Source organism: Epinephelus fuscoguttatus, linkage group LG1 (genome assembly GCF_011397635.1).
Source record: "Epinephelus fuscoguttatus linkage group LG1, E.fuscoguttatus.final_Chr_v1".
NCBI lineage: Eukaryota > Metazoa > Chordata > Actinopteri > Perciformes > Serranidae > Epinephelus > Epinephelus fuscoguttatus.
This window is the reverse complement of record NC_064752.1, coordinates 15,771,152-15,795,747: the sequence shown is the minus strand read 5'-3', so window position 1 is coordinate 15,795,747 and position 24,596 is coordinate 15,771,152. Positions and strand designations below refer to the sequence as shown.

At 41.0% G+C, this 24,596-nt stretch overlaps 1 protein-coding gene across 1 annotated transcript; it reads left to right on the top strand.

The window, feature by feature from the left end:
• Positions 1 to 324: 324 nt before the first annotated feature.
• mov10a (Mov10 RISC complex RNA helicase a) lies at positions 325 to 24,244 on the top strand. The gene is made up of 22 exons (XM_049583700.1): positions 325 to 835; positions 935 to 1,040; positions 1,158 to 1,348; positions 4,347 to 4,585; positions 4,689 to 4,935; positions 8,037 to 8,177; positions 8,308 to 8,470; positions 8,681 to 8,832; positions 8,945 to 9,115; positions 12,738 to 12,885; positions 14,811 to 14,972; positions 17,099 to 17,202; positions 17,339 to 17,436; positions 18,278 to 18,376; positions 18,527 to 18,635; positions 18,731 to 18,848; positions 20,716 to 20,907; positions 20,984 to 21,055; positions 21,267 to 21,392; positions 21,503 to 21,591; positions 22,756 to 22,874; positions 23,060 to 24,244. The coding sequence occupies exons 1-22, from the start codon at positions 714 to 716 to the stop codon at positions 23,122 to 23,124; spliced, it is 3,033 nt and encodes a 1,010-aa protein (XP_049439657.1). The 5' UTR covers positions 325 to 713; the 3' UTR covers positions 23,125 to 24,244.
• The last annotated feature ends 352 nt before the right edge of the window (positions 24,245 to 24,596 follow it).

Genomic DNA, 24,596 nt, shown 5'->3' with positions numbered 1-24,596 from the left:
TCAATAATCAACCAGTAGATTACCTAATAAGGGAAATAATCATAGTTACAGAATGTACGACACATATGTATCCTTTGGTATGAGATGAATGCAGTTCGGTGTGTTTTATAATCATGAAAAAATATATTATAAATTGTTAAACATTTTTAATCGATGGAAACGCCCATTTCACATGACTCCACACACAGCAGCCCAGGGAGTGTCAACAATAACATGTCAGAGGATGTGTACTCCTCTTAAAAATCGTGTTTGGAAATTTAAACTTCGGCTAAACTCTGAAAGGTATACAAAGACACAAGTATACGCAATAAAGTTGTTCGTTCAGCTTTTGTATTTTGTTCTGTCGCTGAGGTGTTTTCGCTTTCTTTGTGTGACACAATTGCAGACGCTCCCTTCCGGTAGCCGTTGGAGACCGTTCACCAGCTCGACTTTTGCGGTAAACTGCGCCACATAGTTGATTTATATTACATTTAATCGATAAATTAGCCTCAAAAAATGAATGAGAAATCGATGCCGGCGTAAAAGTTCAACTTCCGTATGCTGTAAACATGCGCAAAAGTCGCGCAATATTACGTAACGGGGAATTGATCCACACTGACAGCTACATTAATACTTGTGGAATTTGAGGCTGATAGTTGGTCCGCCGATGAACTTCCTCATCTGACTGTGTGAGGTAGACAGTCGGCGGCAGCAGCAGCGGCCTGTGTGTCAGCATGTCGTCGCTTCAAGAGTCGCTTGAATCCGGACTGGACTTCATTGAATTTCTGGGAGACAGAATATCCATCACCAGCGTGAAGGAACTTCGGGACATCTACAAATCTGAGTTTAGGGGCAGGTAGGCTGCACAAACAAGAGTGTTTCACATGCTATTGTTGTTACACCGGGCTGTGTATAATAATAATGCCACTCCCTCTCTGTGTGTATGTGTTCACAGAGAAGGGATAAAAGACCCTACCTTTTACAAAGTTCTCCATGTACTACTGAAATTCAACAAAGCCCACATAAGGCAGGGGAAGATCTACATAAATGTCAGACCGCAGGTAAGATGTCATTCCTGTGGTGCTGCTATCAGGGGACAAGTCCAGACATATGCTGCTGCAAAAAATAAATTAGAGAAACAAAATGAGGAAGCATCATATTTTTAACCCCTGCTGTAGGTTAGAGTCTACTGTGACCAGTGGAGGAGGCCCCGGGCCCCTCCTCAGTCACCACAGAGTCCCAGCTCTGGCCCTCAGAGGACACTTGAGACACCTGCACACCCCTCTGCCCCCTCCACACCTGTGACCCCTGTGCTGACCCCCAAGAAGAAGCTGGCTACGGAAATCCTTCACAAGTTAAAGGCGAACAGGTAGGTTTGTTTTGGTGTGTACACAGTGCACTTTTTACACTACAAATCACATTCACTCGTTCACACACTCATCCATACACTTGTTGTGGAGGCTACTGTACAAGGTGCCACCTGCCACTCAGAGCACATGAACTTTACAACAGTAGGGTTGGTTAAGGTGAATGCTGGGAGGAAACAGGATGTAAAGCCTGACTGCAACACGTAAGAAGCGGTATCAGGGGTTAAGAGTCCACAAGAGGTCTAGGAGGAGCTCTTTCATCATACTGGTGACTTGATGCTTTTGTCACTAAAGAAAATAAGAAAACATTCTTTAATATTCAGGCACGCAAAAGCCCAAATACACAAATGCACAAACAGCACCTATAATTCAATGTCATTTCTATATAGCCTAATGTCACAAATCACAATTTGCCTCAGGCTTTACAACATACAACACCCTCAGTTTCTCCTCCCCAGCATGGACAACACATGTATTACATATGGAGAGATGTTAGAGTGAGGGGGCTGCTTTACGCGAATTTGTGAATCCAAGGATAGTGAAGGAGTGGTACACCTTACTTTGCCTCTGATTGGCTTGCCCTGACATTCTCACCCTAACCCTAACCAATCCCACTCCGCTTGCTTACACTTAACCAACCCAGCTGACGAAGGCTTATTCTTTTGCTATCCTAGGATTCGCAAATTTGCCTGCCTCACAGGATGGCACCCAGAGATACACTTGATTTTTAACCACGCTGTGTATACCAGTTGTTTTTTACGCCCAAGGCACATCAAAGGACAAGCCAAAATCTCAAGGCACACCTGTACATCTGTGCACAATAGCTTCTATAAGGTGTGATATCATGCTTATCACGACATAAGACAATTAAAATAAGAAAAAATAAGACAGGTAGCTTTTGTGTTACTGACTATTGACTTTTCTTTCGGTGGCAGGTCGTCTTCGCTGGTGCTTTGTTGTGATTTTCTTCGTACAATAAAGCAATCCATTATCCCGCTCATGGCTCTCTCCTTTTTAATGATATCATCCCTCACACTGGCGGCCAATCAGGGCTTTTGATGTGTCACACACTTATAATTCCCATGCATGTACGGCAACAAATACGTTCCCCGTTAAGGTTTTTTTTACATTAGATTAAATTAAATTATATTTGTTAGCTAGAGTTTGCCTCTTTAGTTGGAAATGGGCGCGCACAACATACTGATACTGTCAATTAAATATTGATTCATAACTTTTTTTATAGGCCCAATGTATATGTTACTGGTGGATTCCACCTGAGCGAACTAAGACTGTTTGAAACTTCCAGATTTGCACGATGTAAACGATGAATATGGCATCAGTGGAGGAGGTTACTATATTATTAATTCTGACATCACTGTGGATTACGTTAAAAAAAAAAGGTCCATTGTAGATTGTATGTATCAAGCACGTCATGACACCATGACACGTTCTGCCTACACTGCCCCTAGTGTTGTAGTCATGTCACTTTCATTTCTGAGGATGTGCACCACCAACGCTCCAAAAGGACAAAGGATATACGAGGCAGCCAACATGCGCATGTGAACACATGGTTAAAAGGGAGTATATCTCCCACCTTGAACCAGCGACCCTCTGGTTCCCAAGCTGAGTCCACATGAACGGCATTACTGCCGCTCTACATAGCACAGGATCGCACAATGAAATGCAGTTGTAGCTTGCTCCATGCTACACACACAGAATATGTAGACAAATACTCAAATATTTTAAATTAGAATATAATTAAACAGTAAAATAGAACAAAGTATATAAAGTTAGCATGAAAGAAAAAAATTAGAACTAAATTATATGTACAAGGAAGGTAACAGTCATGTCTGCACCTAAAGAACATATGTCTGAAATATTAGTAAAGTATGAAAGTTAGAGTGTAAAAGACTTTAGGTAGTGAGAATGAGGATAGTGCAAATGTAATGGTATGGTAATATGTTTAAGAAGAGCAACATAACAGAGTAGCTCCATGTAAAATCCACAGTTGCAGTGCAGTGTGTAGAACAGCTGAGGTTTATGTGAAGACTCATTTATATCCGAAGGAGCTGATGACTCTAACAACCTGAGGAGCGAAGCTGCTCTGTAGTCTGGTGGTACAACAGCGGCTCCTTCTGCATCGCTCGTCAGACGGCAGCAGGTTGAACAGGCTGCGGCTCGGGTGGGTATCATCTTTTTGGTATCCTTTGGGCTCGGCGGAGACACCTCATCTCTCTGATATCACTGATGCAGATTAGACGGATACCAATGATGTTCTGGGCGGTTTTAATCACTCGCTGCAGAGCTCTGGGCCGGCATGCACATCCCAAACCAGTTTGTTATATTTCCAGTCTGGATGCTCGGTAGCGCTCCTTTGTAAAAGTTAACAAGATATTGGCACAGGACTTTGGTTAAGTTTTCCGAAGAAGGACAATTTGTGTAGGTTTCCTCAAAGACATGCAGACAAGTTGTCCATAGGAGTTGAGAGAGTGAATGTTTGTCTGTCTTTATGTTATGCTCTATAGACTCGTGAGCTGTCTAGGTTGCTTCTTGGCTTTGGGGCAAAGGCTTTAATGAATGAACTGCTGTTTCCCCAGTTTGCATCCTGCATCTTTGCAGCATGTCATTCCCTGTCTCTATTTCTCTTCTCTTATTTAATATCCTGTCATATCTTTACTGTCAGCTATCAAACAGAGCCTCAAAAAAGAGATCGTGATCAAAAGATTAAATAAAAACCACTGAAGAGAAATTATGGGATCCAAATGACATATATCTTTTCACCAATGAAAACAGATTTGAAGAGAATCAAAGCTTATCATCTATTTGATATTAGACAGTCCTAAGAGACAACAAACAAGGGGAAGGGATACTAAGGAGTGGGAGACATGCATAGCTGAGACAGTTACAAGATGCACTCTCTTTGCAGACTTGTACACCGTCTTAGTTACAAGCCTTACAGCTGTAAATTCTGCAGCTTAATCATGCCTCTCTCTCCTACAGGAAAGCGCTGACAGCTGACAAGGGGGGCATTGAGATCACGTCAGACCCCGTGCCGACTGGTGGAAAGGTAAAATTCACTGTGAATCTCAAAGAGCTGTTCATCGTCAGGTTCCATATCGTAAACAAGGGCACAGACTGCGTCCACTTCACGTTCTACACTGCCCTGCACAAGATCCGCTGTTTCACTCTGGAGGATGAAAGAAGAGTGACCAGAGCCTGCCCACTGTTCCTCTGTCCTGGTGAGAACACTCCCCCTCTCTGTCTGTTTTCATTGACAACAAACAAACTGAAGAGGTAATTAATGCTCACAGCTCCTCCTCTGCTTCCTTCTGTCTTCCTCAGGGGAAAGCTATGAGGTTGTGGTTCGGTACACGCTGAACCACTATGGATATTTCCCTGCCTCTATGTACTTTGAGTTCTGCCCAGATGTGCCAGGATCTGTGCCTTTTTGTATTGTGAGGGAGATGGAAGCCATAGCCAGGACCCCGCTGGCTGTGGAGCTGGGGCCCGTGGCTCCTTACAAACCATTTCAGGTGGCCACATACAAGCCTGTCAACACTGTGGTAGTGGAGGGAGTGCCTCCTGAGCGGTGAGTTATTACAGACTGATGGTAAACCAGCTCAACACACTTTTATATCTGGTTATTAAAGATTTACTCCACGGGGAGCTGCGAGAAGTCTGATAAATTCAGCTTCAGTTGCGATCGAGGCCTGCAAGTTTGAAAAATGAAACAATCTGGGAGTGTTGACTAAGATAAAAAAGTGAGCTTTCCAGACCTCTATAGACCGCTTCCCTTCTTTACTTGACTGAATTGGCTTGAGGCTACATTAGCTGCTACAAGTATAACATATCTTTAATCTCCAAAAATCGCATAGTAAGCATTCAGTATATTGTTATTTAAATGGACTGAGAGAAAGCAAGACTTCCACACCTCCTCTTGGCTCTGTTGTCAGGCTTTAGGAAAAAGTAGCCTGTGACAAGAGACTTTGGCCAATTGCAGGCCTAGATCAATCAATCAATCAGTCAGTCAATCTTTATTTATTAGTCCATACCACAGCATACCATACCATGACTTAGTCATACAAAAATGAGAACAAAAACAACATTCAGCCACAGGGGGAGCCACAGCGATCGGTCGCATTTTAGCCACTTTTAAGCATTTTTCTCTTATTATTGTGCCACCCAATTGGCAATTAGTGTTAAATTTCTCCAGTCACCTTGAGGCGTCCTGTTCTACATATCTACCAAGTTTAGTAAAAATTGATATGGCGGTTAGGCCTAGATAAGAAATTAGCTCTCTAGCACCCCCATTTTGTGTGATGGGGTCAATAATGGAGGGGTCCCCTCAGATTATGTGTGGTCATATGCCTACAAAGTTGCGTGGTGATCGGTGAAACCCTTGAGATGTTATACACCTTTATGTGATGAGCCACGCCCTCCGCAATATTCATTGCCTTATAGAAGCTCAGTTTTAGTAAGTTTTCCAACTTTTGCCAAGAGGGAACTTTAGATATTGGTCCCTAGATTATGTTCACCGAGTTTCATGCAGATCGGTCAAACTTCCTAGGAAGAGATCGATTTTAAGTGTTTTTCAAAAAATTCAAAATGGCACAAAATCTATATAACCGGAAGTTATGGGTTCTTGGGGCAAATTTGTTCCTCGTGAGGAGAGGCATCTCTGTGCAAAGTTTCTTGTCTCTATGACATACAGGGCATGAGATATGCCCAGTCAAATTTTGCAATTTCAGTTGGTTGCTATAGCGCCCCCCTTTGGCCAATTGATGTAATATTGCTTCATTCGCATCCTCCCATGACCCTCTACCACTGTGCCAAATTTCACATGGATTGATCAAGTCAGTGTAGAGAAAAACCTGGAACAGAGACACAGATAGACACACCCACAGACAGAGTTTTCGTCAATATATAGTAAGATTGAGCACTTTTCATACAATAAAATGTAGCACAAAGTGCTTTACACGTTTAAAGCAGAGCCCCCCCATCCCCTGTTATTTAATACTTATTCCCTTTTATTTTTGGTTATATTTATGATTATTTTATTCAAATAAACAGTTTACTGTTATTACTTATCGACTGGTCCTCAGTCACCTGAGTGCGCTGTCATCCATATATTGGGACTTTTGACAGCTGATGTGGCGTATCTTTCACTGCAGAGGATTGTGGGTCAGAACAGCCAGAAAAGCATGCTGGCTTGCATACTACAAAATTGGACCCCATGTAGTAGAACATACCGGTATTTTTGGCATACTGCATTTGATGTACTATAATGGGACATACTAATGATGTGTCTCAAATCACACACTTCCATGTAGTATACTATGTGCACTATGTACTTATTGGCATAGTGCGTGAATTTCGACAGGGTAGTGTTGTCTCAAACCAAACATGGCCGTTTCGACCTCTTCTTCTTCTTTTAATGTCTAATTGTAACCGGCCAGTGGAGCATTACCGCCATCATTTGCCCACAACGTCAAAATGTGCAGCTGTTAGCTAGTTAGCAAACTAGCATTAGCATTCGCGTTATCGTTTGCAGTGCCAAATCATTACAGACTGCTAAATAAACCCAATAAACATACTGCTGGCTTATACCCGACAACAATATAGTGGTGCTTTGTGCAAAAAACACATGTATAACTTACATTTGTACAATGCAGCGACGGTCACAGTCGCACAGTCCTCGACCGCTATTTCCAGTTTGAAAAGTGGTCCCTCCCCTTCCGCTACGTAGCAAGATGGCGACCATTGAGGTCGAGAAGTGTCCATAGTTCCACACTCAACTTCCTGACTGTTTTCAGTGCACCATCCGGGTACTCATGGTGCACTGCATTTTTCCATACTTCTCAGTGTGAACGCACTTATGCACTCAAAATATTAAGTGTAAGTACAGAAGTACGCTATTTGAGACACAGCATCAACCTTCCTCTGGCGTACTATATAGCATAGTAGTATGCGGATTGGAACGCACAGTTTGAATTAAGCATTTTGACCGTCACCATCTTGGATTTTTAAAGTAACCTAAGACGGAAGTGTTTCAGAGATGGAGAGAAAATGTTGCTAATAGTTTAGCTTTTTGCTAACCAGAGCAAAAGGCTCATAGCTGTGGCTACTTCATGTTCATGTTCATGTAGCTAATATGAACTAGAGCCTCAAATCACATATAAAGGGCTGTGCAGGCTCCCGAGTTTGCAAAGAAAACAGGACAGCAATTCTTACTGAATATTCACTGTATAACAGGATTGGAATCACAATCACGATCAGAATAATGACTCGTACTGGTTCTTGTATGGAGCATGTGCATATGCCTGTGCTTGTCTGGCGGGAGGGGTTTAGGACAGGAAGGGGAGAGCTGCAGAATGAGGGTGTATTTTCAAATTTAGGCTTCTTCTTTTTTTGCCTTTCACAAAAACGTGCCTACCCCAGCTTTAATGTTGCACACAGTGTAACAGATAAACACAGCACACCGTGTTACCAGCTCCAAATAGAGTGAGTACAGGTCTTTTCCCAGTTGCAGGAAATCCATTATTACAGATTGCAGTACAAATATTTGATTTGGGAGCTGGTTTAACCAATTTTCTTCACTGTAATTGAATTTGATCAACAAATGGACCCAGAACGGTTACTGGAATTGTTTTATTCATGCTTAATGTGTTTGTGCTTTGTTCTTCTCGGCAGCTCTGTCGTCCAGCCTCTAAAGATGGCAGTGAAATTAGGAGACTATAAGTACCCTCATTACCTAAAGGAACTGGCTAAACGGAGGATGGAGGACTCCGAGAACCTCCCTCCAGCTGCCAGACAGAAACTGGCATCAGTGAAGTGAGAGAATGACCCAGTTATTTACAGCCAACACAGTTTTTATCCAGGCCTAACTCCCTCATCATCCAAGTGTGTGTGTGTGTTTGTGTGTGTTTGTGTGTGTGTGTGTGTGCGTGCGCTTTGTGACCAGGGGTCTCCTCAACTCCGCCTTAAAGATGAAGACGTACTCTCATCGATTTCACCTCCTGCTACACCTGGAGGAGATACAGATGGAGGTGGACATCAGGAAGTATGACCTCCACAATCAAATCATGAATGAAGACCAAAGCAACAAAAAGCTGCTCACACTCAGAGTAAGGATCCTCACCAAACAGATGTACTGTTTTAATTAGCAACGAAGAGTCAGTATCTTGTGAGTAGAACAGGTGTGTCCTTGATCTTAAGGATGCTATGTTTATACTACCTCTGCTGTATATGTTGTTGGCGTTGTCTTCTGAATGCTTGCTGATCCTCTGTAAGCTCAGTGTTTCAAGTGAATAGCCAACATTGATATTCTCCGTCAGGTTCCCGGTGTGGCTGAGAATCGGCCATCTGTACTACGAGGAGATATGCTGAGGGTGTCCAAGTCTGGAGACACGGTCCAGCCAATCGTCGTGTACACCGGATATGTTCACAGAGTAGAGCTGGATCGTGTGAAGCTGGGCTTTTCCAAGAGGTAAGAGCTGCTGGACTATGGCTACTTGTCAGCTTGAAGCCCAGTTTATGTCTCAGGCAGTGGGTGAAGCCAAAAGCCTGCACCTTCCTCTCACTGGCTGCCACTGTTTCAGGTTGTTGCAGACTTTTCTCAGCAATATGAAGTTTGACGTGGAGTTTACCATCAACCGGTACTCCTTGAAGCTTCAGCATCGCGCAGTGGATTTGGCAGTGAAGCATCAGCTGGAAGAGGTGCTGTTCCCGTCTGGTGCAGCAGCTGCTAATCTCCCTATGCCTAAACTCAGGTTCGGTCCCTATACACATAAGATTCAAGCAAACAGAACACCAAAAACACCCACAAACCAAACACCTTAAAAGAGTGCTATACCTATAAAATGACCATTTGTGTATCACTTACTTAACCTGTGTAACACTGAATTCGTGGAGAAAATTTTTCTTGCATGCCTCCAAGATGAACAAAGAATCCAAAAAATAGAGAATGAATAGAGAATAGAGATGAATTGAAGTCATAGAGGTTCACATCTAACACCAGCAAAACCACATTAAAACATTTGTTTACAAACTCTCACTCAACTTTTGTTGGTGAGAGTTTGATGGTTTTGTGGAACACTAGCTTGAAGTTGCCCTATCACATGGGCCCTATCCAGATCAGTCAAACATGGAGCAGACACCAACTGACCACTGTAGCAGGGCCCATGCTCACACCTGGGAGTACCAGAAGCTCAAATCAAGAGTCAATAGCAACAGCAAAAAAAACAAGCTGTTTGGCATTGGCAGAGAAGATTTGGAAGTTTTTTCATGGGCGCAACCCACATACTCAGATGTGTTGCTCATTCCACAAATGCATGTTCCTTACAAATGTGGCACCATTTAAAAGGGAAATAAACAGGCTTTCCAACGGTACAAGATTGTTACAACAAAGAAATAATCTACCAAACACAAATTTCCTTACTTTTTGTGCTTAGTGTATTTGTTTTAAACTGCTTTTAAATGTTCTTTTATATTGAATTGCCTCGTTGGCCTATTTATGTTCATTCTGTCTATTTTCATATAAAGCACTCAGTGCATATACAGTAATAGGGCCAGGCAATGTGAAGATATCATATCATTATCGAGATAAGAGACTATATATCGTCTTAGATTTCGGATATTGTTGCATTGTGATGTGGCATAAATAGTTTTTTTTTTCCCTCATTTTAAAGGCTGCATTACAGTAAAGTGATGTGAATTTCAATCAACTTCCCAGACTTTTTTATTTGTTTGTTAACACTTGCCCTAACCCACTTAGTTGTTATAGCCACATTATTGATATATCTCATTGTGGTACTACTTCTAGGTGGGGGGAAACAAAACAACAGTAGTCATCCTTACAATTTTGTCACATCAGTGAGGATATTTGGTCAGAAATACTGTTATGGTGGATTTTGTCCCCCAGTCCTAGCATTACAGAAATGCTTTTGAGGAGATTAAAACATATTGAGATATAGCCAAGATATATAGGGCGGCACAGCGGTGCAGTGGTTAGCATTGTCGCCTCACAGCAAGAGGGTTCCTGGTTCAAACCCCCAGTGCAGATGCTCTCCCTGTGTCAGCGTGGGTTTTCTGTGGCTACTCCAGCTTCCTCCCACAGTCCAAAGACATGCAGGTTAATTGGTGACTCTAAATTGTCCATAGGTGTAAATGTGAGTGTGAATGGTTGTCTGTCTCTATGTGTCAGCCCTGTGATAGTCTGGTGACCTGTCCAGGGTGTACCCTGCCTCTCACCCACTGTCAGCTGGGATAGGCTCCAGCACCTCCGGAACCCCTAACAGGATAAGCGGTTACGAAAATGAATGAATGAATGAATGAATAGCCAAAAAATATTGTGATATAATTTTCAGGACATGTCACCCTGCCCTAGCATATAATGTAGGGCTGTCCTGAATACCATTTTTTAACATTCGGACCTTCGGCAGAATTTATAACGAATATTCGAATATTCATTCACACAAAAATGTGATGGCACAACAGTCTCCTTCAGTACATTACTGTATGCTTTCTTTTGATTTTCACATTGGCTAGTCATCCTGTTTAATTTGTCTTCTGATTAAACTGGAACCGTTGAAACAAGTTGTAGGAAGCCTTTGCAAGTAATTGGTTGCTGGCAGACACTCTGTGCTGCAATATAATGGTTAATCAGCAGTGCCGTGCACTGTAGAGCTGATGCGCTGCTGGTTCTGCCGGCCTGAATACAATATAATGTCTATAGCCTTACTGTTGTGTACAGCCTTTATAGACTAAGCTGAGTAGTGATGCGCAGGTTGACCCGTAACCCGCGGGACCCGCAAATGGACCTGCGGGTCGGGCAGCAGTGATCGTCTGTTAAATCGGTCTGTAAATAATATTTTCACATTATTATTATAATCTATTAATCTATAATCTATTACTGTCATGGCATCCAAACGTACTGATGCGTTGAGCAGGTGACAGTTCGCGGTCGTTTTCCAAACACACTTGTGTCACGCACTCCAAAAGAAATTTGTTGAAACTTTAAACAATAATTTATTGTCCAAAACAGGGGAAACAAACGTTGACAAAAGCGATTCCATAATTCATATTAAATTCAAAAGATAACGAAAAAACAGCTACAAGTTAGAGGGAACAGTGATAAAGTGGTAAAACTTGGCATTGATCCACAGCCTCAGACGGATGCGCTCAAGCGTGCCGTGCGCAAGCTCTGTTGGTAGGCGATACTATATTTTCACATTTTTAACAATGCAATTTAAAAGTTTTGATTTTTATTGATAACCTACATTTACCAACAACAAAAAGACTACATTTAGCACCAAAGAAATATGTTAAAAAAAAAAAAAAAAGTAAATAAAAAAACAAATATTGAATACCAAATTTTCATACTGAATACCTACCCAAAGAAACGAATATTCGAATATTTGGGTACAGTCCTAATATAATGCCCTTATTGTAAAGCACTTTCTGCTATTTTCCTAGTATGAAAGATACTATATAAATAAAGATTATTATTATGATTATTATTAATATTACCAGTAGAGCGTCTTGGCAAATGTGTAAGTTTGAACTCTGCTTGTGGATTCCACTGAGCAAACACACACGCTGGCCCAGGTGTGCTATTTGTCCTGTGACTGTTAATGCAGAAGTGTTTTAAACAGTAAGGTTTAAGCGAAAATGCATGTATTTGGGAAGAACTGAGCTTACAACTGGATAAATGAAACCTGGATTAACTGCACAAGTTGTGTAAGAGTTTGTAAACCTGTGTTTTGATGTAGTTTTGCTGTTGTTGAACGCTGCCCCCCTCTCTCCAGTTCATCAAGAACTTTTTCCATTTTTGGATTCTTCGTTTTTTCTTCAGTTTGTGAGAAAAACAAAGTTCTCGTCAGGAATTCAACACAACACAGGATGAGTTATTTATACATAAATTATCGTTCTGTGGGTGAAGTGTTCATTTAAAGTGCTGTATCTCATGTACTTGAAGTGCAGGGAAGCTTAAACTGTCTGGCGTCGGTGATAAGAGCGTATGAACTCCTAATGATGAGTGAGTGTGCTCAGCAGCCTTTGCCTCAGCTCTGTCTGGGCATCCATCCACCATATCGTACTAACAGGCTGTTCTTTGGTGTAATGCCATAAACTTGCCTCGAGTGGATATGGGTAAAATATGGAGGATTATGTTGGCTGAGGACTCGTACCAGACCAGTTCACTGTTATCTGCTCACACTTGATTTTAACAAACTTGTATCGTCTCATGGTACAGATACAAATGAGGTTTTTATCTGAACATTTTGAATGTTTTTCGTAATTCATCCCTATTTTTAGCCTCTGCTCCACATTGTGAACTTTAAGTGTGTCACCAGTGTGCAAGGTGTAAAAGTTCATTCTCACTTTACTCTCCAGGATGTTTAACCGTCAGCTGGAGAACAACCCAGAGCAACACGCTGCGGTCCAGCGCATTGTAGCCGGATCATCAAAGCCTGCTCCTCATCTTGTGTTTGGGCCTCCTGGAACTGGGAAGACAATCACTCTGGTGGAAGCTATGAATCAGGTATTAAGTGTTCAAGATGTGCTGTTATTAGTCTGTAGCAAGACCCTGGAAGCCTCATTCATTGAATCTGCCTCTCACTATACACAGTGGGGTCCTGTATCAACCAGATCAATTAATTGTCGTTTTCCTGGTTTTACCTTTTGTAAAATGATTGTGAGCTGCAGCCCGAACACGAACACACTATTATGTGCCAGAGATTTCTCAAGTTTTGTTTGAGCTCTTCTTACTGGGTTGAAGTAGACGAGTCTTGTTGGAGAAAAGGTGATATCATTTTGTTTCCATCTGCCAATCAGAGTTAAACAACAAAAAAAATCAGAAATCTGTCAGCAGTTGTTGGGTTGTGTGGTTATCATAGAGACGCCACTGTCAAGTCAAATCTGGTTGAACCAGAAGAAGAATTAAATTGGTTTGTAAAAGTCTCATTAACCACTTTGTGTGTTTTTTCAAACTTGATGCTCATTTAGACACAAATATTTAGGGAGCTGTCTTACACTGGAGCACAGCGCAACTGTCATTGCTAGTTTCAGGGTGTTTTCACACTTGGTCCTTTTCAGCCCTCGAAGCAGACTCAGAGCAGTGACTCACCATTTTTTGCTCATGTGTGAACACTTCAAGAGAACTCAGACCCCTCTGAAGTAAAGTGAACTCAGACCACCTCAGGAGGAGATGTGAAAACACCCTCAGACTGACACTCACTTTGCACCCAGATTATGCGCCGTTAAAGGGGTGGGAAACTCTCGCCATGCATTTTAGACCACGCGCAATACCCTAGATCATTTAGGGCCCTTAATGTTAAAGAAAAAAGTTGAAAGGCGTTTTCACATACAGTCCTTTTTAAATGAACCGAACTCAGTCCTCTTAAAGTGGAGCAACAGAAAAGGGACTCAGTTCTTTTTGTGTTCACATTGTCAGTTCATTAGAAAGAGGTCTCAGTTCTCTTTCTGGTCCACTTCAGCTCTGATGGGCCTCAGTCCTCTTTCTGTTAGCACTATATATAATATATGTTGACATATTTTTGTTTTTACTTTGTTTTTACTTTTACTTTGATACTGGAGCGCAGTTATGAAGCCCCTCGCTTTCAGATGAACTTACAATTGGAGGAAACCCTAGCGTTTCTGTGCTGTAGACTGGTGCCGTTTGACGTATTCTACAGTCCACATCTGGAGACGTGCAGTATCTTCCTTGGACCAAACTACTTCTCGTCCTGCGTCCCTAGAAGTGTTACAGGCCGACGTGGTTTCGTCTGTTTTTTGAAGTGTCCCAGTGCAACGGCATGTGATCTAGAGGGATAAATACAAAGGCAAAGAGCAAAGTGAACCTGGAGGGCTTTGTGTTCACAAGGCACAGATTAAGTGAACCACACCATGGACTTGAAGCAAACCAAAAGTTTGGTTTGCTTCAGAGGGGTCTGAGTTCTCTTGGGGTGTTCCCATACGTGCAAAAAAAATGCTGAGTCACCACTCTGAGTCTGTTTAGAGGGCTGAAAAGGACCAAATTTGAAAACACCTTAAAGACATTCCAACATTTTCCCTTGTAGCTGTGTTCGACTGTGGACATGAAATATATAAAACTCATATATTAATGATTTGTTGGTGTGAAAGGGGGAGCTGTTCATCAACAAAAGAAAGAGCAGCCATATAAAGGATGCTTAATTTCCATAAAGCCGAGGCTAAATGTAATAAATGTGTTCTGTTAATATTTCCCTCCATAAAGCTGGAAAGGCTAATGAAATGATAAATCTGTCATATTGAAGTAAATCACTGGCTGTAATGGGGCCATAAAATTCCCTCATAGATTAGAGTTTAAAATAGACTATGACCAGTAATGCACTAATTTGTTTTTTTATTATGCCTGATTTTATTGTTGCTTCCAAGATGCACAAAGTGTAACCTAACTAATGAATTTTACTTTGCCTACTTTCACAGGTCAGCAGGGCAGACCCCTCAGCCCACATCCTGGCCTGTGCACCCTCAAACAGTGCCTCTGACCTCCTCTGTGAGAGACTCATGGTACACATGGATCCTCGCCGGATTTACCGTGTGTACGCCAGCAGCAGGGACCCAAGAACTGTCCCCAAGAACCTGCTGGTGAGCATCAGCTGGCACCTTTTCACATCCACAGGATAATCTGGTTACCGGCCATAAACCAGCTCTTATCAGTGGTAAATTGTCCACAAGCACATTTGAGATTATGACATCCTGTGATTCAGAACACTTATGTAGACAGATCATCTAATAATTAAATGTGTAACCAGATGTATGTAGGACCCATGACATTTAGTTTCAAAATAAAACTAAAATTGAAAAGTGTTTAAAGGTCACAGTAACTCCTCATCACAGTGATTAAAAAATCTGGTTTGCTCAGAAGGTCTCTTGATATAGATGTTCGTGACTTTTGTAACCAAGTAAAGAACACAATTTTTTGTTGTAAAAGAGTTGCCTGGTGACCAAAACTTGTTTCTGGAGAAAGAACTGTTATTCAAGAGACTGAGATGGACGGTTACCTCACATTGAGATACTGTAATTCAAGGATACATATCTGAACTCAGAGAGACAGGTGTTGACTTAAGGGATTGTTTGGATCCTTTGAAAGAGGCACTTATCCATAGTCAGTGTATTACAAACAGTAGTTGTCAATCGACATGCCCCCAGTTTGTAGAAGCAGGCAGGAGTATCAGCACAGAAGCTCAGCAATGTACTGCTGTGGACAAAGGCAGCAGAAAAACGTATTTTAACCACCTTAAAAAAATCAATATCAGTTTAAATGTACCTCACTGCAGACAGCCCTTTTCAACGGGGAAGCCATTAACAGCTTGAGTTCCCCATTTATGCTCTTGTCAAAGTCACCAGACCCCACTGACAAAAACAGTAATTTTAGCTCACTCCACACAAGAGCTGCCAGTCTACCATTGCTTCAGTCAGTTAGTTTGTTTGTGTTATTGTGTGACTTGGTGAACCCAAGCTAACTCTTTTTAAATGCCATAGTCACACTAAAGCCCTATTCGGACGGGATTAGTTTTACATGGGCACGTGAGGTAATGTCACTTTACCACAGGACGTCAGTAATATTAATGGCCGATTCGCATGGGATAAGAAATATCAGTAAAAATACCACAAGTGGGAGGGGTAAATCCATTCACGCACCGCCGTCCCCTCCTGCCATCATGTGCGTATGATAGGACTGTCAAAAGCACCATGAAATTGAGTTCGAATATTTTTGAATTAATTTAGTAGAGTTCGAATAATATTAGAATTTATTATTATTAGTTGTAGTAGTAGTAGTATGATTTTATTTATTTTTTTACAAAAAAAAACGCACAAAAAATAAGATGCTTATTGCTGCCGCAATATGAACGTGACACTCGGATGAAAACACCCGTTCTGACCTCACTGTATGTCTCCCCGAACAGGTCACACATCGCGGACAGCGCAGTGGGTGGTGTTGGCGCAGCGGGCTCCTCCGTCGGCACCTCTCCCTCCCTCTGTGTCCCGAACGGGATTCGCCATGATATACAACATTATTGATAGTATTAATTAATTATTAATGATATTCGAATTATCAAATTCAGGTTCGAACTTATAAAAAAAATATATATTCAAATATATTTCTAACTTCGATTTTTTTTTTGACTGCCCTAACACACATATTTACTGCTGGTCTATTCGCACGGGATTAGTATTACCTGAGGTAATTGTCCTGGACCCTTTTACAGGAGGTAAAAGTCGCGGTAATCTTTACTGACATGGTGCGGTAATGATTACTGACATGGCACATTCGGACGGGACTAAAATCTCTGGTAATTATTACTTTACCCCACGTCCCTATGTAAAACTAATCCCATCCGAATAGGGCTTTAGACACAAACTGATTGATCAGTGCTGGCAGTAGGCCAGCAGCTCCTGTGTTCAGTGTTGTTAAATTACTGTTTTTCTCAATGGAGTCTGGCTGTGAGGAGAGCAATATAATGGCCTCAGTTCCCCATTGGAAATCACTGTTTGACATCCAGTAAAGAGGTGAAAATACTGTCAATACAGCGTACACTTAAACTGAGATTGATTTTTTTTAGTTGGCTAAAATACATTTTGCTGCTGCCCCCGTCCGCAGCAGTACTTTGCTTTCTAAGCCTTAAACAACTTTAAGCCACTTCAAAAAATTATAACTATTCCCTTAACTATATTTTCTTACACGTTTTCTCATCTTTTGGCTCCTCCAGAAAAATTGTAACTGGGACCAGAAACAGGATGCCTTTGTGTTTCCAGAGAAAGAAATTCTGATGCAATACACCATCATAGTTACGACCATGGTCACAGCCGGCAGGTAGGTCGCTTGCATGTGCAGTAGTTATTCAGTATTTGGCACTATGTGAGTCTGTGGCATCATTCCTTAGTGTTACACACCATGAGTGATGTTACACATGCATATTACTATTATAAAATCTGCTGTCTGTTTTTAGACTGGTGTCTGGAGGAATCCCGGTCGGCCATTTTACCCATGTGTTTATGGATGAAGCAGGCCAGGCAGTGGAGCCAGAGTGCGCCATTGGTATTGCAGGTAAATATGTGAATATGTAAATGATCAGTGTACTACTATAAGTGTTTCGTTTTGGTGAAAGCTTGATGAAATAGTTAAGAATAGAGACATACCTTTATCAGTCAGCATGCTGTTTTGGATGATATCTTAGATACTGTGGTGTAATTTTGATAAAAATCTGAAGGATGATTTCGTCTTTGCATCAAAATCTATGATATACAAATCGTATTAACAGTCAAGATCAATATTTTACACTTTTTATTCTGAATATTCTGCTGAGGATACTGTAAATGAATCATTTCCATCACACTATAAAGACCAGAGTATACTCACTTAGAATGAGGTCTTATGATGGAGAAGAGGAAGAGTGGAACAGATTTCTCTTCAGTCATTTTACAGAACTTGTTCCAGATTTCAGTTGCACTCCTCCTGTCTCTTCTCTGAAAGCACACTGCCTCTTCTTAACGCTGCCAACAACAGGCGATCGGCACAGTTCATCAGTCCAGCGACAGAAGAAGAAAGAAATGTAGAGGACAGAACTTTTTAGCATTTGTAGCTCTGTATATTTTCACAACTTTGCAAATGTCAGCAGTGGCTGTAGTGCTGTTTATCAGTCTAGACTGTTTGTCTGGGAGTTGCAGTGATTGCAATATCGGCCGTAGTGATGTCTGCCTTCTCTACAATATAATGGAGCTAGATGGCTCTCAGCTGGTGGTGCTCAAAGTGCCACAAAAATACATTTAGAAGCGTTAACAGCAATGTCTCTCTCCAGATATCATGACCCAGTAATACAAGATTAGAGAGCGACACTAGTGATGAAACTGATGCAACTATGTCTGATTTATTGGACTTTATTTCACAGGTCTGCTCAGTGCAGAGAAGGGTCAGCTGGTGCTGGCAGGAGATCCCAAACAGCTGGGACCAATCCTTCGATCTCCTCTTGCACTGCAGTATGGACTCGGTGAGACGTCTTGATGTATTCTGTTGCTTTAACTGCTAAAAGTGTAGGATAGAAGAACTTTAACTAACTCTACCCTGCTTCTGCCGTTTCTTTTCCTAACCACATGATTCAGAGATATAAATGTAATGTTGTGACACTGATGTTCTCCAGAGCTGTCCCTGCTTGAGAGACTGATGAAACACAACACTTTATATCAGAAAAGCACTGACTCCGGGCACTTTGACACTCGCTTTGTCACCAAACTGCTGCGAAACTACAGGTACATCTTTCAGTTTTCACCTCCATTTTGCTTGTTATAGTCATAGTTTTGATGAAAGCTCTTCAGACATCCTGTTTCGTCCCTTCTTCACACAGGTCTCATGCTGCCATCCTGAAAATCCCCAATGAGCTGTTCTATGACAATGAGCTGCAGGTGTTTGCTGACCAGTGGGAGCGTGACACCTACTGCAACTGGGAACACCTTCCCAGAAAGGTTTGGCTGCTGCAAGGACATTTTGTTTTTTTTAAAGAGGATCTATTATATGTTTTCATATTTTTTGTCATATATATGTAATGTTATAATGTTGGATGTTGATTTTAATCCTGGCCAAAGTTTCAAATAATGAGGTAAATGCATGTAAAAAATAATCCCTGTGAGCACAGACCTCAGGCTTCAGACCGTTCTGAATGATCTGTTTTTCAACATTTCTTTCTACTTTTGAGACAAGCTGACATCAGCTCATGATGGATTTCTTTATATGGTCATCCCCTCCAGCCTACACTGCTACATATAGCCACATGCTGATGTCAGTGAAACATGTACTCTTAGATGCTGATGTTATTTCTCCTTGATTTCGCATTGTATTCCAGCAGGAACATGTCAGGTTGTGTTTACAAGCTTATATTAGTGATTTTTCACAGTAGAAAGTGCTGCTATTCTCTGTTATAGTCATTTCGTGGCTGCAGTGACGTGCAGCGACATCAAGATACTTAAGACCCAGAAACACTGACCAATCAGACTTGCCGTTTTTGGGACAGGGTCTTAAAGTTTCAGTGTGTAGGAAATAGGGCACATATTGGCAGAAACGTAATATGATATATAAATATGTCAGGTTTAGTGTCAAGTCATCTTGTTTTCGTTACCATAGAATGAGCCGTTTATATCTACATAGGGAGCAGGTCCTTCTTCACAGAGCTTGACCAGTTGTACCACAATCTTTCTACAGTAGCTCAGAACTAACAAATAAACACTGACTTTTGTTAGGGCCATTCACATTTTTGCGTTGGCTACTGTAGTTAGCAACCCTCTATTTTTTTAAATGTGAAACTGCTGTATTCAGTGTTTTCACCGGTTTAAATCTCCTGGTGCATTTGTTTTGGAAAGAAAGAGACCTCTGCAGATAATTCTGCTCCTGATAAAAACCTCCTGAACAAGTACACTGAAGGAATCCTAACTGGGAAGAGTTTCAGCCAGTTGCAATCTGCATTCTTCACCACTAGATGCCCCTTAGTCCCCCTTAATTGTACACAGTGTTCCTTTAAAGAGACTAGAGCTAAAATGGAGCGTCTCAGACAGAAGGGGACTACAGGTGTTCCAGCACAGACAGTATGAGGAAAACAAAGTGTTTTTAAAACATATATTTAACATATTCTATTAGAAACCCAGATTAGAAGTCTGAAACTGAAAATGAGCATAATGGGTCCTTCTTCAGTTTCTGAAAACCTCTGAAATGATCTTACTACTGACATCACCTGTAGTAAATGTTATTTTGGTTACATGTAAAATGAGTGTACATATTTCTGACCAACTACAGTTTATTTATGTATCCCTTGAACAGAAACTCAAAGTTAATTTACTAGTCACAGAGAATACAAAAGATGCAATTGTGTTGCATTATGGGAGCTTGAGGATCCAGGTTTTTGAAGCTTGACCTGTACCAGGGAGTTAAAGTCAGGATATCTCTGCCTCTGTTACACTGATTTTTTTGCCGTTCCTCAAAAGTGCCCAAACATTTTGTAAGTGCATTACAAAGTTATGTTAGTGTCGCTTTAATTATACTTATAGTCATAAGGCATCAACACCCTTATTATCTGAATGAATTGGACACAAAAACCAGCGTTTGACTGCCACGGAAGACAAGAAAAAAATCATTACAACAAATTAGATCTAATTAGATGAGAAAAAAAATCTCATTTGGAAGCAAAGTCAGGCAAAAATGAAAAATCAAAACTCTCATTAGGATTAAAAAGAAAAGCTGAAGGAATCTGTCTTTCAGGACAGTCGAGCAACAAAAGCCAGAAGTGAGCAGAGTGTAAACAAAAACTAACACCATGTAAATCTCATTCTCACATCACTACAGGGTTTCCCAGTGATCTTCCACGGGGTGATGGGCAAAGACGAGAGAGAGGCCAACAGTCCCTCTTTCTTCAACGTGTCTGAGATTGAAGTTCTGGTCGACTACCTCACCAAGCTGATGGAAACCCAAGGAAAGAAAGGGCTCCCCAAACTCTCTGCAAAAGACATCGGCATAATCGCCCCCTACAGGAAACAGGTGTGTCTGCGTGGTGTTCACTGGTGCTAAATAAAGACATGCATAAACAGTTTTAACATGTTTGCTGTTCTAACAGGTGGAGAAAATCCAAAAAGCCCTGAAGTCCGTCTCAGTTCTGAGTCGATGGAACGATCTCAAAGAGCTCAAGGTTAGTACAGCTGCTGTAAACACATCACTCTTGTTTATGTGCTCGGAAAGAAATACAAGGCTGCTCATTTAAAGTCTCTGCTGCACAGAATCAATACGAGGACATAAAAAGAGTTTGTTTGTCTGTTTCCTGCGGTGCACAAGTGTTAATAAATAGATAATTGTGTCCATTTACAACTATATAATTTGGCCCGTTCTCTTCATGGTGTCAGGTGGGGTCTGTAGAGGAGTTTCAGGGACAAGAGAGGAAGATCATCATGGTCTCTACCGTCCGCAGCAGCATCAACTACGTCAAGATGGACAAAGACTTCAACATTGGGTTCCTGTCGAATGAAAAGGTCTGTTATTTTACTTCCTCGCCATATGAAGTAATAATGAGAGCAGCAGGATATTTAATATGTTTATCTCTTCTTTGGTTTTTTTATATATGTATGCATCAACTCTGCAGAGATTCAACGTGGCCCTGACCAGAGCCAGATCCCTGCTGATAGTCGTGGGGAACCCTGTGATCCTCAACAAGGACCCCACCTGGGAGAAGTAAGAAAACAGGCCAAAGAAGCGGCGTTAAGCCCAGTTCAGACCAGTGATTCATGACGAGATGAAACCGTTGTAGAGAAAAGTTACGGTGTGAACTCATATGTGTGAATTCATATTTTAAGAAGCTACAAATTATATTCAGCCACAAAATTTGTCTGAAAAGCTGCAAATCAGAACGGAAGTACAGAGAGTTGTTGCATAGAGATAATACAACGTCTCATCTAGTAGCATTGGTGTGAACCGGCAGGTTTTTAGAACGTTGCAGAACGGCGCATTGCAAGTTGTTGCCCTTTTTCAACTCGTCTCGTCGTGAATCTTTGGTCTGGACTGGGCTTTAGGAGGCAGAAAGTTGTCAGAAAATACAACAAGAGTATTCATTCAGTTGTAGACACTGAGTTCATCCCAAAATCAAAAATGCAATGCAAATGCAATGTCCTCTTACTTGTACAGCTGTTTATCAATCTAGATTGTTTTCGCATGAGTTGTCACTGTCCGTATCACCACGCAGAAGGAAGCGCACATCTACTGCGAGGTCACCTAGCATCACTGAGCTAGCTAATGTTCCGGCTCAGCTGAGGAGGACGCTATTAATGTGTACATGATTACATCTTGCGCTGTCACAAGCCTCTCATCAATGAATAGATGCACGCTTCCTTCTGCGTGGTGACACAGTTGGCAGTTGTAGTTCGTTAGAGAAAAAATAGTTCCTACATGAAACTGCTCACAACAAGGCCTGTGGATTATCTTGAGTAACCGAGTCATGATTTATAGAAAGAGACGTTGCTGTTGAGTTTTCCAAATGTATTTTTTGGTGCACCACAAGCTGAGTGCTTCCTAGTTCTATTATATTTGAGAGAACGCAAACATTTCTACGGTCAATATCTCCAGCGTTCGGCAATTTACACCAAAACAATCTAGACTGACAAATAGCACTACAGGTAAAAGGAAAAATGGATATTTCTGATTTTGGATGCACTGTCTCTTTATGAATGTTGTATCGAGACATGATGATGTGGTTATTGATATTTAAAAGCATTCCATTGTCCAGTTACCATGGAGTTCTAGACGTCCAAATTTCCTTTTCTTTTTGAGCACCATAAGGAACCTTTGGTTTTTTGTTTTTTTTTTTACATTTTTGCCTAATCTGTGTTTTGTCACCTGCAGGTTCATCAGCTACTGTGTGAAGGAGAAGGGTTACACCGGATTTGACTTTGAAGATGCAGAAGGAGAGGATGAGCTTGTGTCAAGAGTGGCAACCCTGAAAATCAACGTGGAGTCTGACAGTGAGTACAGCTACTATAATCTCTAATACTAAACCTTCAAGTGATGCTTGGCTGGATCATCAGCAGCTAAAGAAGTGATAATTATATTTAAAAAAAAACATTTATTTGAGCTTATATCACTCAAAGCAGTCAAATATTCTACTGGTGAGAAAGTAAAGTTTTGTGTCTTCCTGTGTTTGCCATAGATCCTGTACAAGAGGAGAGTGCCCTGCAGCAGCACCTGGACCCTGAATGGAAACATGAGCATTAACATCTCCCTCAGACAACTGACATGGAATAAAGAACCACTTATGGTGACATATTGATTATTAGATCAAGTACATAAAGATGCATAACAAGGATCAGTATTTTCTGTTTTTACACTCTCTGAGCTTTAAACACAGCATTGGCATCAATTAGAAAAAAGAGACAACTGGTTGCTCTGTGTACTCACGCAGATCAGAAATATGTCTCATGCTCTTGGAAAATGGGGAAGAAACAGAAAGGCAATTCACACACTCAGAAATAAAAGAAAAATACATTAGCGAGGTAGGAAATATGAAAAGCCTTTATTGGAGTGGTTAAATTATAACATGTTTCAACCACTGTAGGTCATCAGGGTGAATAAAGTTATCATCACTTTAATCATCATTTACGACTCACCAGAAATGTGTGCGGTGGTGTTTTTATCTGCAAAGACTCTGCTCTTTATAATTTATTTTCTCATTTCAGGCCACAGTGTACAGGCGAGATTGGGATTTTATAAAAAGGTGATGACCAGGTGTCAGACTATAGACAGCACACATCCAAGAAGAAGCTATGACAATCACAAACACAGTGCAGTGAAAGTGCAAATATAGCGAGGTTGGCTTTGTCTTTCCCTGGTGATACTGTTCACAAACAGTAACTGACAATTCCTGCATAGTATACTTTTAAAGACTTTTTTTCTTAAAGCCCTGAAGATCTACAGTGGTGGAAACATGTTGCATTTCTGTTAAATGATTAAGCTACTATAATAAATAATGTTTATCATAATGGTGTCAATTATTTAAGGATATATAATTTGTATGGACTTTCCTAAGAGCACTTTGCACATTTTCATGCAAAAAACAGTGCTCTGTTTTTGATAATCATGCAAAAATGAACCAGTGAATCTTTTGTTTTTAACTCTCCTCTCTTCAGTTGGTTTTTAAGCAATGCTGCCACTCAGTGACAAGTTCAATTAGCATGAAGATCGCTGCACACAAACTGTTTTCTGAGTGATTAAGTGTGTGTTCTATTTCTCAGGAATTCATCACCGTTTGTCTTACTGCTGTTTGCACTTAACATGTTAGTCTCTGTAACTCATCATTTAATTTCTGAAAGCACTTAAATAAACTTTGATTTCTGAACCACATGGCATATTGTGTCATAACTAGGGTATTTCCCAGGACAAAGGATTCCAGGAAATACACATCCAGAGTATTTTGTGGGAAACGGAAATATAACAGGAAAATGGAAAAAACTAATTAAGTAGGTAAAATGTATTTTTATAGCACTTTTCTCAGACGGGGGTCACAAAGTGCTTCACAAGGGCAACATATAACAGGAAGGAAATCATAGAGACAAACAAAAAAACAAGACAAAAAACGTCATAGTATAGTATGTCGTCCAAAATATGATAAAAATGTCATAGTATAGTATGTCGTCCAAAATGTGATAAAAATGTCATAGTATAGTATGTCGTCCAAAATATGATAAAAA